A 19,175-nucleotide genomic window follows, 5' to 3' on the forward strand; every position below is an offset into this window, starting at 1 on the left:
AGGTCGTTTTTGGTTCAGTTTCTCTGATGGGCTTCAAAAATTACGCATTACTCGCACTCCAAGTGCATAATTCTACGCTTTCGAAGTGGGTTTAAATGGTAATGACATCGGGGCTAACACCCCTAAAGTTTCATCCCCGGGGGACTTTTTTTTTTTTTTTTGCAATAACAGTACCTGTAACATCTTTTGATGCAATGTTTGTACAGATATATGGTGTGCGTTCCATTTTGTTGGCCATTTCTCAAGTTAAAAAAGAAAACAGTCCTCTATAATTTCTTGAAACTTAGTGGGCCCCGATGTAACCTATGACCTCTCTAAGCAACAAGTACCGTGTTTGCTTCTCCGCCTGATCTTGGAGCATGGCACTCCAAGGCTAGTGGGCCGAAGACCTACAGCTGTCGTCTGGCAGGTAAGGTACCCTGACTAACGCCAAAGTTTGCTTGCATAGTTACAGAAAAATTACTCTCACATGTTGCGAAATGCCGTGTCTGTCATTTGTTTCAGCTGTAAGTCGTTCCGTCCGTCAGGTGATGTTCCCTTTCACTGTTACGTGTGGATCCATGAAATGAAATGTAAATATTGACAAACTCCTCGAGTGAAGCAAATATTTTGAATTGAAAGATGGCAAGATAAACATAAATCAGTAATTTAATGTACTGCTCAGTTGAAATTATTCATTCAGTGCGAACCTGTTACAGTAATATATAAGTACCTTTCTAGCAACGAACAACGTAAAACTAGAACGGTGCTCCTGATTCAATCACACCCACCGTCCCACCACCATGTAGTTTTGATAAAGGAACAGGGCTCGACATAAGCGCTAGCCCACTAGCCCGAGCCGAGGCTAGTAAATTTTCAAGAGGACTAGTAAAAATGTCTTCGGAGGTAGTCCTGCGGACTAGTGCAATTTTCAAGTTCCGTAGCTAGGAAAGTTTATCGCTACAAAACTAATGGGACGCCGGGCCACTCATAGATAAGAATGAACCAAGCCTCGATCATTTTATATAAAAATAAACTAACTTTTACCCAAACAAATTGGACAGTGAAACAGTGAAGCAAACTTTATTGATCACCAACTTAAAATGAAACAGTTTACCTGCTACGGAGAATCAAATTGTACTGTACATGCCAGTAACATGGCCCCGGGAAACATGGCTCAATGCAACGCTGAGCATCAAACGGCATTGTCTGCACGTCGTGTATTTTGGTTTGCTTGAAGCTCATCACTTCGCCTAAAAACATGAGCAACCCCACAATTTCGTTCAAACACTGTATCCTTGCCTTTCAAAGAAGATTTTTCTCAAGATTTCTTCAGGGGCATTCCCAAACAACACCTCCGATAGTTCGTAGCCAGCTTGACCCTGCTTTAGAATGCCTCCACATGCTGACCACGATGCTGAAGTTATTTTCGTATTCGTTTTCGTATTCGTTTTCGTATTCGTATTCGTATTCGTATTGGAGTCACTGACAAAATTTTTTATTTTTAGTCCAAATTTCGTACGTATTATATAAAAGTTCTGTCTTTACAGAACTTAAAGTGCTTTTTATATGATAATATATCAATACTTCAATATTTGAGAATGTAAGTTGAAAAAGATCCAATCTTTTTAGGCCCTAGATTGAAAGATATCGTTGCTATAATTAGAGGAGAGATTTTAAAAACAAACGGCCAGTACACAGGCACTCCTTAGCTGGGTAGTCTGTTGATTAGATCAATTTTCGGTTCGATCTATCGATCCAGTAGTCGATATGCGCGCCATTGTAACCAAAATACTCACTAGGTTACAGTGGCGGGCATACTGACCACGGGATCGATAGATCGAGCCAAAAATCGATCTATTTAGCAGACTACCAAGCTATTAGCGCCATTGGGCCAGTAGTAGTCTTTGGAGGAAAGATTTTTTAAACAAACATCATTTTCGTATTCGTATTCGTATTCGTTTTCGTATTAGCTTTATCACAACAACCAACTTAAACATTCTGTTGACATCATTAGTATCGATAATGGAAATTTAGCTGACCCGCCCAATTTGACGAGTTGTAAACTTAAAAGGTAATTTTCTTGTTTTAAACTGATATCTCTTAGAAAGTGATCGTCATAACGACAGTGAATGCAGGGCTGAACGTTATCGCATGCCCCTAAGTCGATGACATGATATTTAGACTGCTGTTGCAAGAAATATAAATTTTTTACTATAACCCAAACGGGATTCGAACCCCCACACACATATCATCTCATATGATGTGGGAAAGCGTCATAAAAGAAAACGAGATGAATAAAATGGTATCATAGCCCTATGTCCCGATCGGTACATTTGTTTCCCTAATAAAGATTAAATTAATGTGTGAGCTGTTGTCAGAGTCCTTATTTCAGTACGGCCCATCTCTTTTTCTTTCCTTGCGTTTGCGTCAACTGTCATTGCCAGAACATGTTGATCAACTTGCGTTATGATAAGATACACCAGAATGCATGGAAATTAATTGTATCGCCAAATATCGAGAAATACCTGTATTCTATGATAAATAGACTTCAGCTAGTCTAGTAGCTGTCGCAACTGGCTCGATCGGTTTCCGTCATTTGTTACTGTGCGATCCAGTTTTAGTGTTACGCAGTTTGCCCCGCTCTACAACTCCGTTCTGCTGTAGGTCACTCCAAAAACTTTCAGCAGTACTATTTTGGGGGACCAATTAAGCCGCTAGCCGTAGATAGCTACTTTTTTCAACAAAAACTCTGAATAGAAATGCAGCAACTATCAACTTTCGATAGATATTTTGTAGGCAAGAGAACAAAACTCAAACGTATATGCGCATTTAATCCTAGCTGTGATATCGCAGCGGTACTTGTGGCGTGTATCGAACTCGCTCGGGTCATTGAGGTCATCGCCACAGTCCCATCCATGGTCTGTTCTCTACTACCTCCATGGTTCTACATAATTGCAGTCACTACCCGGCAGATTTGCCATGATATTTCAACAAAGTTGCTTGCTATTTAGATCTAGCTGAAAACAAAAACCTTTATGAAACAGGATAATGCAGTCCAAGCTTGATGAAATCACAGTCCCTCTATCTGGATAGAGGGACTGTGATGAAATCGATGCTTTGATCTGCTTTCCAAAGGACGATTTCCGGAAATGGTCTAGCCGGTCACATGCCACTAACGCAAATATTCATTACGCACGTGAACGCATGAAACATGTTGCAGTTACTGGTTGCTTGTTTTCCCTTGTCAGCTATATTTTGATGACATGCTGGGATTATGATTGGTTCATTTGAAATGATGTGACAGCACTAAAACTGCTTCTGATACTTGATTGGATTGTAGTAAAATTTATCATTAAATTCATGGGATATTTTGACAGATCATTCAAGATAACATCAGCAGACACATTGGCAGCGCTGTGCAGAGGAGAGAACGCGCTCAAACCTTTGAGTAACTCCGCTCAACGGCTATGCTTATTCAATGCGTATTTTGGGGTCGTGGCCTTTCAGGACAATGCTCCGTGAACACTGAGCGAATATATGTTGTATTTGATCACGTATACGGTATGGAGAAATGTCTCGAAAAAAATTCAGTCGCAATCTCATAAAATTTGGTCGCCTATGCTACTGAAAATGGTCGCTACTTTGAGCCCTGATTGAATGTAATACATGAATTATCGGTCGGTCCGGTTTTATGTATAATATTGCTCACATCTTTACTCTGAAAGATAAACTACCTATTGTCATTGATTTCTGTTACTTTCTCCACTGTAGCAGCACGTACAACTTAGTCGTAACTTGCAATTTTGTCTACGTAGAGCCATATCAAAATCAAGTAAAATACTTGAAATACAAATTGTAAAGGGATATGATCATTCTAAAGTGAGTCCAAAAGGATGACCGGATATAACAACTTTCACATTTTTTTATTCAGATGGTTTTCCTAGACAAGTCCCCCGTTCATCATAGCTTTCAACAGTCACCCGTTTTGCAGCGCCTCACAAAAATCTGCCCTCCCCGCAAAACAATGGTACAGTCCAGGGCAGCTCCTTTGCATCCGCTCTCACGAGTCCCATTACTTGGCACTGACCACCTGATTTCGGGGTGCATTCAGCTGCCCGGTCAAGAGACATTGGCAAGCGAAGATGCTGCCTTACCAGATCCCAACCGATTTTAAGTATTTTTTTTCAAATAAAATGAAGTGAACAAAATTCTTTAAAATCTACAAATGCAAATTTATGTAAATTTAACCAAATTTGGCAGATGAAATTACGAATCAAATTATCACAATATTTAAGCCTCAGTAAATATCGTATATTGCACGTTTCATACCTGAAACCTGGACTAAAAATAACAATTTCTGTCAGTGACTCCAATACGAATACGAATACGAATACGAAAACGAATACGAAAACGAATACGAAAATAACTTCAGCATCGTTCCGCTGACCTCCATATATAGTCAAGACCCCCTAGCTTGATTGAAGCTGATCTTAAAAAGAGCCATCTAGCTTGCCAAAACAGTGCTATGGCAAGTTGCTACTGCTTGTACAGGTGAGGGAATTCCTCACAGATAATAACTTGGTGCTAGCAACTTATTGTTTTGCCATTTTAGTGGAAAAGTGTAAATTATTGGGGCAATAACAGTGAAGTGAACCTTTAAACAGTAGTGAAAAAACAACGTATGAAATGGGTGTATCAGACTGTTGTATCCAATCATTTCTGGGAGTCATTGGTTATTTTGTGCTAATCACATTTTGTTATAAAATTATAAAAGACACAAGCACATGAAATGGTGAATGCAACATTTTTACTATTAAAAACAAAATTTTTCACAAACCATTATTACAAATGAGAGGTCCTCCCCACAAGCTGGTCAATTTTAATATGTGATAATATGTCAAAAATATGAAGGCACTCCACTGGAACATTTGTGAATGGCAGTATGAATTTCAGTTCTGGAGAAACAAATCTGTCCCCACCATGAACAAACATGTTCTTTGCAAATTAATGGCGCACTACCTGAGGTATGAAGGATTTTCCAACAAATTCATCCCTACCTCTGATTTTATTCTTGATGGCAATAGGCTATTTTCATGACCTCTCCTCCTACACAGGACATTTCATTCAGGTTATTTTTGTGGTTTATATATGATTCAAAGTTAAACATTTTGCAGTAAGCAAATGTGCTAGTCTTGCATGAAAGTTAGTTATTGGGTTAAAAAACATTTGTGACAAAAAATATGAGAATGGTCATATACACCTCTTTACAACATGAGAGCAACATTTGGCTTTGCTTTAGCAGGACTAGTAGATTTCATTTAGGACTACTAAAAATGAGCTGCTACTAGTCCTTCGGGCTAGTGGATGATTTGACCTTACGTCGAGCCCTGAGGAAGCTTTCATTTATGTATCGGGGGGGGGGGGGGGGGGGGGAGCATGTCCGTAGCGTGAAATGTTATCCTCCCCAAGTCCCTTTTCTCAAAGATGACCTTCCCCTTTACCAAACGTGTAGAACATGACTCTCCCCGCATACTCAATGTATGTTGTTGCTGTGGCCTTGAAAAATATTTTGATTTGATACAGATATTTGGTAGTAATACATTTATTAACATACAATAATTCCCAGGGGAATTAAAAACACATGCAAAAGAAATATTAGAAAAAATATAAAAATATACTAGCAACTGTGGTGGGGCTTCATCAGTCATTTGAATGGCAATGGGTGGTTTGTTTTATTTGTAAACTTCATTCAGAAAATTGGCAACATTGATCAACATAGTTTCATTTTTCATAAGTGTTAAGTATTTACTATTCATGCAATTACACGATACTACGTTATTCCAAATATTTAATTATTTTGATGGCTTTTTATGTGCAGGGGACATTGTTTGATAATGATACCGTGATTTCCAAGTTGTACACAGTCAACTTGACCATTTTACTCTGAAAATACATGTTATTTCAGTTCAAGAATCACTGTCATTGTCACTGTTGTAAAAGTCAATAGACTCTGTATCACTCTCATTGTCTAGGATATTTAAAATCTAAATAATTGGCACATTATCATCATCAACAACAGCAGTTGCCTTGTGAACTGATCATGAAGTCAGTGATGAAACATGAGAGCTAGGGTACTACCTCGGAGGAACTCCAGTCAAGTGATGATTCCTCAGACTGACATTGTCTTCAAAAGAGAATCTAAAGCTCATATACAGTTGTACTTGCAACTCTTTTCTCAGTGTTATTTATGGTGGTGTTATTATTGAACTATTGAACTTTGCGAGAACTTTGGTATTTTCACCAAGTCAAGTACATTTTACATGTTTCTGTTCCTTTTTTCACAAGTGAATCAGAATATTTAGAATTTCTGTTCACTTTAAAAATGTAAAGTAAAATTTGCAAATTTGACCCTCCCCCCAGGACAGGTTTTCAGAATGACCCATCTCCAGTCCTGCAGCCCCCACTCCCACATAAGAAATGAAAGCTTCCTATAGATTAGATCATTGAGATAAAAGTGAAGGATTTACTGAGCTTACATCATCATGATACAGAATGGTCAGGTTCATTTGGTTTCACTTTGAAGTAAGTCTTGTGGAATTTCACTTTTATTTTTCCTGATAAAGGTTGGCACTGTTGTTTATTACAAATTTGCAAATAACAGGTGCTATGTAGAACTTCTGACAATCACTGTTCTGTGTAAATCTTTTCTATGAACAAACAGTCTCCAGAATAGATACAACCCAGGCTGTCAGACAACCTTAGGGAAGCACCATTTGATTTTTGGGGTGGAGTTAGAGGATTTTGTCAAGAATCAATATTGATATGTCTAGTGCATACATATAATATGTCATATATCTAGTATTGTTTTTGCCTCTGTAAGCAGTGCAAATAATACTTCAGATATATTTCAGTTGGCCTCTACATTGTAGTTTATTCATAATGGTATGTATTACTCCAGTATTCCTCAATACTAGTAGCTTTAGACTGTACAGCTTTGTTGACACTCCAATTCCCCCACCCCCAAAATCAAATGATTCACCCCTGAGTCAGTTTGATGTACAGAAGTTGCTAGTGGAAGTCAAACCATTTATGAATGTGCATTATAAATCACAACTTTAATATTTAAAATGGTACCTTTCATGTATAACATCACTTTGTTAATCTTGAAGGATGAAATATATCTCATCCAAAAATGTAATGCTAATTAAAGATTTGAAGGTCATTATCTTTTTTCACTGTTTCTACAAATTTTCGTTTGATACCAACAGTCCGTATTGACCCTAAAACTACAGGCGGATGGAGCAAAATATAGAAAAAAAAGAATCTGATTTTACAGTGCCACTCAAAGTCTGATGTCTCACATGTTTCCAATTTGAATATCACACATTGAAGATTTATTGTCATATACTGATTGAGACTATCATAAGGAGAACACAAGAACCAAGGTGTATGCAACTATTCTGAGCTATGCCTTACATGTACACTCACTGTGTCCATAATCCTAGTTCAAAAACAAACCAGAATGCCACTAAGCTAACAGATGTACTGTCTTAGGAACTAAATCAGTTATAGCCATCAACATGTCATCTTTCAAAAAAACATAAGTTCATTATTGATTTTGTGAGATCCACCCATAAGTGCATATGTAAATATAGACCACTGTGTCTAAAAGATGTTACAAAAAGACAATCCCACTTTAAGATACTTGAAACTATTCTTGTACATGTGCTATATTCATATTAAAATGCATACCATCATACATTTTAATATTAAAAATCTATACATGAGATCCAACATCAAATTTTTCAACAAAGGAAAAATATATTATTTAACTGTTGAACACAGGATAGTCATTCAATGAAATCTCCATAAGAAAAAACAGCATAATGTATTATGTAAATTTTGCATGTTGATACACACATCTAATATCTATTAATAAAGACAAAAAACTCTTGAGTTTGGATGGAATGTAAGCATTGCTGTGCATACATGTACTGACTGTTCTTTCCCCAATGTTTTATCGAATACCACCAACACATTTGAAAATCAAATGAGAACTAGCTCAAATTCTGTTTAGATATTCCAATTTTTCATCACTTCGATAAAACTTACTCGGGATAATTACCAGTCACAAAATACCATGCCCTAAACTGTGTGGAAACTTACGTCTACATACATAAGGGGCGATGTCAAAAGTTTAATCCCCCACCCCCAAACTAAAAGAACTTACCTTCTTATCTGACATAGATATTTTTGGTCCCTCATTAGTTTCAAAATGTCCAAAATCATCCATACCAGTGGATAGTCTCATTGTTTGATCAGACAATAAGACAGCAAATGAAATGCATGACTTTTTATTACATTGGCCGTTATCAGAATCTGTAAATAAAAACAAGTGAAACAACTTCATTTGGCATGTCATTCCTATGTATATGTCTAGTAGAGCTTATCAATTTAAGAACAATGAAATAAATTCTCATTGAAAATCTAAAGCAAACAACAAATGAAATGACTAATGAGTGATTACATCATGTGATGCTTGGAGTTTGAAACACAGCTGCAGCATAGTGAACTTGTCTATGTTATGACTGCTGACAGTTACGAGATGACTTTACAGTTTTCTTATCAAGGTTTACCATAGCTACATGGTACATACATGTTTGTACTATACACACAGCATGACCTAGTTCTCCACAAAATCATTTTGTCTGTTAACCTTTTCACCAACAACTGTTAATTAAACACTTCTATCTTAAATGATTTAATATAACCTATCAAATGGACATGGAATTGAACAACTAGATATACCGCAAACATATCGTAGAAAACTGAAAAACCTGATATTCTCCCTGTCAAATACATTTCCTGTTATTTTCTTTTCACAGATGCTATGTAAAAATATGTAACAAGTTGTAAATGTATCAGGTCAAAGGGTAAAAGTCACTTTGACCTGTAAATTGACCAGTGACGAAGAAGTCTAACTCTAGTGTGACCAATGAGGAGAAAAACATTATCTCAGATATTTATAATTTTCCAAATCCGTCCAGAAGCTCAAGCAGGGAAAATCTTTTCCAAACCTGTCAATACACATTTTACAACAAGAGGTTATCCACAAGTGAAAGCTTTTCACGAGCAGAGATTTCAGTCTTCTCAGCCAAGGAAAAAGTACTCAACATTTCAGTCCAGTGGATACACAGGTGTTATCAACAACCAACTATCAACGTTTACGGGAAAACACCAAAGTGCCTGTCTGTATCAGTACAATAGCTTCAGTACAATGGGGATATGTAATTCAAAAGATGGTAAGCTATCAGACATCTTATTTTAGTTTTCTGTTACCTTTCAAAGGAGCCTCCTTGTGATGCTTTGAGTTACAACAACTGTAAAAATGCAAACACAGCAAAATGTTGGATGCACAATGCCATTAAAGCCCCTGTAGCTGTAACTCTTGAAATTTGTTGACCTGAAAAAGGCTTTCTGTTTTCTCAGGGTTTCTTTAAATTCTACAGATTTAAAGGATATAGTCTTTTCCCACTGAAAATTGGACAAGTAAATTTAAATTTTGACCGTTATTTTGATTTCCCGCCATTTTTAAAAACTGGTAATATTACAAAGAAAATATAGCATATGGTGCCCAGTGGAAAACATTCAGCACTATATGCTTTATATTGGACTACTCTGTTGTTTCTGTGAAGATTCCAATGCACATATGCACTGCGTACTGCGTTTTTGCTTTATCTGCATGAGGGCGCCATTTTTTGTTTGGGCAAACATTTATTATTTATCTTGCTCAACATTGCACATGTAGTCCCAGTGGACAGTTTATTCTACCTGTATAACCACCCCTCAATGAGTACATTCCCATGAACTTGTTTTAGTTTGGAAGTAAAATCACAAAAAATATTGCTAAAAGATACAGCTATAGGGCCTTTAATATAAATAAATTCAAAATTTCTTCAGGATTTACATTTTCATTCCACAAACTAAATACCAGCCTGCAGTCATTTCTGAGAATATTCTATCAGTGCAAGTGATAGATTGTGTGATAAACCAAAACAGAAACAGAAAAATCAAATAACCAAGGTCTGTGTAATGATACCGAAATCGAAAGGGGTGTTTGCATGAACCATTTAGCAATGAATGCCTTTTGCCACTTAGTTTCATTTCAGAAATGTTTGATCGCTTAACAATCTGTTATTGCACATCCAGAAATCATTGGTATTGATGTACGTTTGGAATTTTGCAACTGAAATGATACAAATTAATGACCATAATCATTCAAGCAAAGACTTTAACAATCAGTTTATCTTGATATTGTTCATGGAAAAATTCAGAAATATCAGAATAATTAAAAGAACACGTTCATTGGCCTGTCTTATGGATTGTCATTCATGATCATTAAATTATATCAGTTATGAGAGAGTAATCTTAAAAAGAGAAAACAGCATGATTGACAGAGGAGCAGCTAAAATTATTTTATTAATATGTTTTTCTCTATCCCCCTGCCTCCCTCCCAACTGGCTCCCTCCCCTCTATTCATTCCGCCCATTGCCTTACAAGTGATAATTTATTGCTTCTTTATATGCCACAGCAAACAACAGCCATGCTCACACAAATGGCACAGCAGCTACAAACAATGGCAAAGGTAACATGAAACAAATCATGCTTAAAAACTGCTTTTTTGTAAATGCGTGCTTAAAAATGTGTTGTTTTATCACTTTAATATCTCATGCATGTGCCGCTACATACGGCACACCACACTGGATATTTGTTTGTGCTGTCCCTCTATTAATATGCAAACAACCAGCATGCCATATATTGTAACCTTTAACCTCAATTATCATTCAACGACCTTGGATCACATTGGTCACTCAATGTAACGTAGTTGAAAATATTCATGAATGCATGCACAGACAGGAAAACAAGTTAAACATCCGGCCAGGGTAGTGGATGTTTAAGCTTGCAACACACAGTGGAGGGACTGTACTTGCAAGTATCTCTGATTGTTGTGAACAGTGTGCTGTTGTGATACATATAACATTGTGTAGTTAGCTGTATTGCTTGTGTAAGTCATCTCTCCTTCGTAATGTCCAATATTATCAGACTGACAGCCACATTTCTCCTGTGTTTGTATCTGTCTAATGTAAACTATAAATGCATGCTTATCTATTTGTTATGGAAAGTTACTGTATAATCAATTATCTGTGCATGTATTTTATCATTGTAAAGTGTTGCATAACTCATGGTATACTTGTTTTGCATGTCATTTAATTCCCAGACTACTATTTTCGATGTTGTCATTGGTTTTTGTCATGTTTGTCAATTTATATTTTGGAATATACAAACTAGCTGAGAAATTGTTGATGTTAGTGATCACCACCAAGATGGTGAAAGATGATGAGTCATGGGGGAAAGTAATTGTATCGTCAGTGTTATTTAAATTTCTGGTAGCCTTTAAATGGTACCACCCAATTTTCATTTGATTGACGTGGATAAAATATTCCTTTTAATATTATGGAATATCACATTTCTTTTCTTTTTTGCATGCGTATGCTGACCCGTGTATTTATTCTGAATTTCTGCATAATCATATAACACCAGATTTTTCACATTTATACCATTTCTATATATAGAGTACGGTATTGCAGCAATGCCGAAACCAGAGAAGATTGTACCGGTGGAAGCTGTGGTTTGCAAAGTAGATGATATGAAAGATGGAGAGTGAGTATTAATCAGCCACAGTGGGGGGGGGGGGGGGGGGGGGGGAGGGGGAGTAGAAAGTGAAACTGGAATGCTTATAATACAATACAGTATATCAGATCATCTGTCCTAAACATTGTGTACATGTATCACCAACACAGGTTCCTTTGTTGCATACACAGATATAATTTTTTGAAACAAAATTTCCTGTCATGATCTCCCTCTCATGGTTTCCTATACTGGTAACACTTCCGTGATGTAGTTGATGGTATTGTAACAGCAATTTAGTCACAGAATTCTACTGAAAATAATGAGATCGTAAATGCAGGGACATCTGTATTTTCCTGAACTTTACAGTTGAAAAATGATCAATACTCAATAGATGCAAAATGCAATCAGATTTGATATCAGTGAACACTTTATTGATAGGTCACTGAAATTTGTACAGAAATTCAGAAAAATAAAACATGCAATAAAAGAAAGCCAATGTTTGCAGAATGAAAAATGCAATGTCATGATGTCATCCATATGAAAGTGAAACCAATTCATGTACCTGCATCAAGTTAGCAATCAATACCAGTAACCATCCACTTGATTTGAGTGATCACAGACAGTATAATGTCTATTGTCTGACATGCATCTTAAAGGATGTGTTACAATACAAGAGGTCAGTGACCTTTATTATGTAATAGGTAAGAGATGAGAAGGGTCAAATCTTGATAGGTCAATCAAATGGAACTATTAAACATGAATGTTTTGACTTTTTTCTTTTGATTTGTAGCAGTGGGAAACCTTGAAATGTCTCCAACTGTTAGCCTTATTTACATATCTGGGTTCACAATATATGCATTTACATGTTGTCAAATACCAGTCGATGATATCGCAATTCGCAACTCAATCAATCAAAATAACCAGTTCATTGATTTTGTTCATGGCCATGTTTATCACAGTATCAGTACAGGTAGCCAACTAGTGGCTTTGCATTTGTCTACAGCTTTGCTGTGGCATATGCAGTATTTACTGGCTTTCCAATCATCAACACAATAGTCTGCTTAGGTTTATTCCATTGATTTGTAATGGCACCACTATCAAAGGTTCCTTCAGTATACTATGTTATAAGCTCACAGGGCAAGCCATCTGTTATAGATCTTTCAAGATTGAAAATACCAAGAATATTCTTTAAAGGATAATATTAAATTATAATATGGCTTGGTATGGATCCAGTATTATTCAGTCTACCTCACCACAATTCGTGTCTTGACATGCAGGATGCGAGAAGTTGATGTTGGACCCGGTAAGGCCCTTCTGATCAAGGACCTTGGTGCGTACACTGCAATAGGTCACAAATGTACACACTATGGAGCACCACTTGTCAAAGGTACTTTAGATGTCAAATATAGTAATTTCAATTATCTATTTTCACATCTTTTGCTGTCATTTGAGCCTAGTGAAGCTGTTTGTGAGTCAAGGGTATTTTTTCAGACTCTATAAAACTACAGAGTACATGCTCAGGAATTACTCCAGAAATCATTCACTTGACAGCAACACACAGTAAGTGAGGCTACCCACAATTCCCCTTGATTTGTTCACTCAGACATTTTTTGCTAAAGGCTTTTTCAATTTTATCAGTTTCTTAACAATATTTAACTGACAATTTAAGTTCAGGATTATTTGTTACAACTATGTTCCTAAATTATTGATTATGTTTAAAATTCAAGAGTAAATTGAATGAGAAGTCGATGTTTGGAGGTGCTAAAAATTGTACACTTGTCAAGATAAAGTTATCAGCAACTGAGATGGTCTCATCATACCACATGTCAGACATGTTAATTTCCTTTGTTAAAACATTAAAAAAAATCAATACTCTTTCTTTTGCCAACACAGATGCAACTTATTCCCGTAGTTTCCTTGAAAATATTGTGTATGGCTGTCAAAAATCTATGTCGACAAAATTACAAAATTGCTATCTCCTCAGCAGAAAAGGTGTTGATCTTCTCATTATTCACAGTGAGAAATCAGAAAATTATGATCATCAGAACTATGTTGCCAGAATTTTGAAATATGGACCGAGTTGTTCTATGTACAGAAGAAATTTGCTTCAGTTCAGTTAGTGATCTCCGTGTGTACAGATCATGGAGAATTTTGGGTAGCCTCACTTACTTTGCAACAGTTTAGAAACATGCTAAGGTATTCTTACATTTCCAAGAGACAGAGTAGAGATTTAATCAGAATACATCATATACATCGAGTTGTTGCGTCCCAAACTGTACACATGGAATATTTTAAGAGGCATGAAAGCTTCTTTCTGGAAGTTGTCATTTGCCGAGAAAAAACTACCAGCACCTTACTGCAGAAAAACCTAGTAATGGTATTTGATCTTTCCTGAACAAATCCTAAGAGATACCATTCTGTATTTAGTGTTAGAATTGAGTTTTTCATCCTGAAATGTTAAGTTGTATAAAATTATCAAGTAGGTTTATAAAGTTCATGTATATTATTAATAAGTGATGATTAATTTTCTGTTTATGTCTCCTATCTAATGACATCACTATTCTTCTAGGTGTTTTGTGCAATGGTAGAGTTCGTTGTCCCTGGCATGGTGCATGCTTTAACATCCAAAGCGGTGATATTGAAGACTTCCCAGGCTTGGATGGAGTACAGAAATTTGAGGTGAAACACTTTAAGTGTAGCAAAACTCAGAAGGCATTTGATCAATGAGACTGACTCTGGTAATTCCTTTCAAAGCAATGAGAATAGCCTGCCATCAAAATTTTATGACTCAGTGTGAAGGGATCTGTGATTCATGAAATTCTCTGTTGAACTTTTAGTATGGTTTGATTTTGTGCATTTATAAATTGTCATTGAAAATGCCTACATCCAACAGAGTCTTTGTAGTAACATTTCTAAGTGCTGGAGCAACAGAACTTACTGTCTGTAAAAACTTAGCTTTGTGACTGAACCAAACGTTTTTAAGGGTGGGGATTTAGCTGATGGGTTTTGACTGTGATGTCTTTGTAGTAGTGACTTGGTGCCAGACTCTGTGAGTTCTACTCTGCATATTGTTTGAAGAAGTCTTGAATTGGCTAACACACTACTCTGTGACAAAGCCATCTGAATCCAGCAACATTTCATGGACAGTGACAAATTCATATCAAACTCTCATGGGTATACATGTATATCCTCATGTATTGCTAGTTATGGTGAAGAACTTTAAGCTGTAGTTCTGGATTAAAAGGTAACATTTCTACATTTCAGGTTGACATCAAGGATGATAATGTCATTGTGAAGACACATAAGAAGGTATGATAGACAGCATTTTATCTGTCATTATATGACTACATTGACTACATCATTATCACTTTGATATTGGCCAGAGTTCTCTTGCTAATGTTTCTTTCTAGTAAGTAAGTTGATCTATAAATTGATTTTACGTGTTCCCTGACATGAAGAGAAAAATCAGAAATTTGTCTGACAAAGTGAAGTCATCAAAGATGTTATTTTTTGAAAGCTGGTGTTTATGTGTAAACATTTATCATATTTAGGAGGGTAACACTTTTGTCCCACACACTTAAAGGTTCAACGATTAAAACCCTTTCAAATTTATTTGAACCAGGCATTGGAGAAGACCAGAAGAATCAAAGAAATGAGTAGCCGTTCACCTGATGAAGAAGTCAATGTAGTTCTAATTGGAGGAGGTGATATCTTGGTTTTTGTTCTTATCTGTGTGATGGTTTTATTACAGCAAATTGTGTTTTCTTCTGTCAGAAAAGTAAACCGATAGTCACAGTATTGCTCTGAAGAAAAATTATATGTGAATGAAATGAGAATTCTTATATAAATGCTTGACAATCAACTCGAAATGTTATTTCAGTGTTTATAGCACTTTCAAATGTACGTTTGTAAATACAAAATTGAAAGAATTAAACCTAAAGAGGTCTCTGAGATGGTACATTTTACTGTTGGAGAAGATGATGTGCTTCATGGCTGTATTTCATTCTTACTCCAGTTTGATCGTAATCAAATCATCAGCAAATTTGAAATTTATCTCATAGTAAAATTATGTACACCTGCCTAGCCTAAAAGTAGGTCTCCAATCACCAAGATGAGTTTGTAGGTGATACAGCTGAACCTGATCATTACAATGGAGCCACTCATACCATTGAGACTAACATACAGTACTCCCCAGTGTTTTCAAATGTACCGTATACAGTACACAAAGGTTTGATGGGTATCCGAACACTGTGGATTCATACATCTGTGTTTGTCACCAGGTGCTGCATCCAGTGTTTGTGCTGAGACACTCAGACAGGAAGGATTCAAAGGAAGAATTGTCATAGCAACCAAGGAAAAACATCTTCCTTATGACAGACCTAAACTCAGTAAGGTATGACATCATATGTGGTACATGTTATCTGCTTGCCTCTCAGCTCATATTTTTAACTGTCCATTCTGAAAGATACTCAGTACTACCATTATTCTTGCATCAGTGAAGAATTAGTGAAAATATCTTTGCATATAATGATATGTGGCTGTTTGTAATAATATGCTAATTCATGAATTACAGCAACATTTCATTTGACTTTCATTGTAATAAGAAGTACAAAGATAGTAATCATAGTTAAAAAGGACAGCATTAGAAAGGAGATAGCAGGGCAGATTTTAATGAACAATCAATAAATTATTATGATGATGGTAATGATGATGATTATAATGATGATGTTGATGATATTGACAATGAACCATGATAATAATAAAGGCTAATGACGACAATCACAATAATGTTCTCTCTGATATAATTCAGGCTTTGGATAGTTCTGCATCAGACATTGCCCTCAGAGACCAGAATTTCTACTCTGTCTATGATATTGAAGTGAGGACAGAGAGTGAAGCTGTTTCCATAGATACTGTACTGAATGCTGTCACATTCCAAAATGGAGACAGTATCAACTATGATCATCTGCTCATTGCAACAGGTGGAAGGTATGTGACAAACATTGTGTTCATCTCTACCGTACATCTCTGGATATTCTGAAGTTCCACTTGTCCTCATTTTGAACTTTTGAAACTAAATAATTACAAATCACATGATTGTGTATGTTCTGTTCTGTAATGGGCTGTATATGACAATTAAGGGACCTTTGATCAGAAGACAAGCATGTGTAGCGTAGCTAATTCCTATTGCTACAAAGCAATGAAACTGATTCAATGCGCATGTATCAAAAATTACAATGACGATAATACACTATCATTCAATTAATTTGACATGGAGTGTAATTTTGTAGGCAAGTACGGGATGTACCGGTAGTCGGCACCAACATAACAGAATTAAGTTTTTGCATGCATTTGTTTCATAGTTGATGGTTCCAATTGTCAAAATTCCTCTGAAAGATTTAACTTTCATTCATCTTGTAATATCTGCGTACACCTTGACCATGTTGTAAGAATATCATCTCTAATACCACACAGGGCCTGAAATAATGCTTGTCTACCTGTCCCAGGCAGTTTTGAAAAGTTCTTGTCCAAATAGATACTAGGTAGAATTTTCAACTCTAAATCAGAATTACAATCTATTTCCCTCTACTGTATATGTGAAAATTTCTATCCATGTAACTTAAGAAATTTTTGAAACCCATTCTCACAAGCCAGAGCATAATTTCTGCTCCACTGACCTATGCAAAAATAAAGGGGTTGTGCTAAGCCATTGCCTTAAAGAGGCACATGGTTTACGACAATGTTGAAACCATGATCTGACATTCAAAGATCAAAAACGAGATAAAAAATATGACGATCATTTCAACACTGTTATTGTGTTAATAGGAGGCAGCCATATTGGAATATTCAAAATTACACTGTGGAATGCGCTTTTGCCTTATTAACCTGATTAACAACAATGAACGGTGTAACTCAACATAATTAACATTTTCCCTGTAATATCAGCTATCATAGAAACTGTTCAATATGGTTGCCAACCTATCAAAAGAGGTGATATAAATAATAATTTTAATGTAATTTCTGTGGACTGTTTGTCTCGGATGAGTTTAATTCATTTTCTAGGAATGAACTGAATGATTTTTAGTGGACAGGCATTTTATTTACTGGGACAGGTACTTTTTAGCTCCCATAGCCATATGTATATATGGCAATGGAAGCTATTCTTATAGGCTAGGGAAATGTCTGTATGTATGTCTGTATGTCTGTATGTCTGTGTGTCTGTATGTCTGTATGTCTGTATGTCTGTATGTCTGTCCGTCAACATCAAAAACTCCAAAACCGCTGCACATTTCATCTTGATATTTGGTGTGTACATGGATGATGGGCTGTAGATGAGATTTTGTTCAAATGAAGTTTTCATTGCCAAAAATATGCAAATTAAGTGAAAAAATGTAAAAACAGTCAAAATTGAAAATCTCAATAACCACTGAGCAGATTACATGAAAAATTAGCATGTAAGTACTTTTGGCTGACCTGAAATAATTGTGCTTTTTGATTTTTTGATATTGTTGAAAATATACAAATTAGTGCCAAAAAAGGCGTTTTTGGTAAAAAATCTTCTTCTTCATGAACCGCTGGTCAGACAGCTTTGATATTTAGTATACAGGTCCCTAGGGATAACCCAAATTGGATTTGTTCAAATTGTGATGAAATATGAAAATCTGTATTTTTAAGGAATTTTTTTGTCATTTTTGGTCAAAAATTTATTTCATCAAAACCGCTCGTCTGACAGCTTTGATATTTGGTATACAGGTCCCTAGGGATAACCCAATTTGGATTTGTTCAAATTGTGATGGAATATGCAAATCTGTATTTTTAAGGAATTTTTTTGTCATTTTTGGTCAAAAATTTATTTCATCAAAACCGCTCGTCTGACAGCTTTGATATTTGGTATACAGGTTTCTACAGATAAACTAAATATGATACATAGAATATATGATGAAATCTGCAATTTTGTATTTTTGGTGCAATTTTTGACATTTTTGGTCAAAAAATGTGTTTCTCAAAAACTACTTGTCTGATGCCTTTGATATTTGGTATACAGGTTCCTGGGGGTTCTCCTAGTGTGATATAGTGAAATTTGATGAAATCTTCAATTTTTAGCTACTATAGACTATAGTCTATAGAAGCTATTGGGATGGGTATCCGTCCGGCGTCCGTCGTCAGTCTGTATGTATGTATGTATGTATGTATGTATGTATGTATGTATGTATGTATGTATGTATGTCCGTTTGTGAGGCGTCCGTCCACTCAAATATCTTGAGAACCGCAGTACTTACTGATTTGATATTTGTTGTGTAGATTAAAAATAGGATTTTGAGAAACAATTTTTTTTAATTTTTTGATATTGTTGAAAATAGGCAAATTAATGCCAAAAAAGTCGTTTTTGGTAAAAAATCTTCTTCTTCATAACCGCTGGTCAGACAGCTTTGTTATTTGGTATACAGGTCCCTAGGGATAACCCAACTTAGATTTGTTCAAATTGTGATGAAATATGCAAA

The 19,175-nt window shown here is 35.9% G+C and overlaps 1 protein-coding gene across 8 annotated transcripts in view; it reads left to right on the top strand.

Annotated features, from left to right (window-relative positions):
• Positions 1 to 293: 293 nt before the first annotated feature.
• Positions 294 to 19,175, top strand: part of LOC139145887 (apoptosis-inducing factor 3-like) — a 32,555-nt gene continuing 13,673 nt past the window's right edge. For 2 of the 8 annotated variants that reach the window (XM_070717322.1, XM_070717323.1), the window contains exons 1-10: positions 294 to 409; positions 8,868 to 9,284; positions 10,574 to 10,627; positions 11,616 to 11,703; positions 12,951 to 13,060; positions 14,243 to 14,352; positions 14,938 to 14,982; positions 15,296 to 15,377; positions 15,954 to 16,066; positions 16,484 to 16,662. In XM_070717322.1, the coding sequence (XP_070573423.1) occupies positions 8,978 to 9,284; positions 10,574 to 10,627; positions 11,616 to 11,703; positions 12,951 to 13,060; positions 14,243 to 14,352; positions 14,938 to 14,982; positions 15,296 to 15,377; positions 15,954 to 16,066; positions 16,484 to 16,662 (1,088 nt within the window). In that variant the 5' untranslated portion in view covers positions 294 to 409; positions 8,868 to 8,977. Of the gene's footprint in view, positions 410 to 8,867; positions 9,285 to 10,573; positions 10,628 to 10,866; positions 11,048 to 11,615; positions 11,704 to 12,950; positions 13,061 to 14,242; positions 14,353 to 14,937; positions 14,983 to 15,295; positions 15,378 to 15,953; positions 16,067 to 16,483; positions 16,663 to 19,175 lie in introns of those variants that run through there. The other 6 variants (XM_070717324.1, XM_070717326.1, XM_070717329.1 and 3 more) reach the window with 5 other exon arrangements.

Source organism: Ptychodera flava, chromosome 12 (genome assembly GCF_041260155.1).
Source record: "Ptychodera flava strain L36383 chromosome 12, AS_Pfla_20210202, whole genome shotgun sequence".
Taxonomy (NCBI): Eukaryota; Metazoa; Hemichordata; class Enteropneusta; family Ptychoderidae; genus Ptychodera; species Ptychodera flava.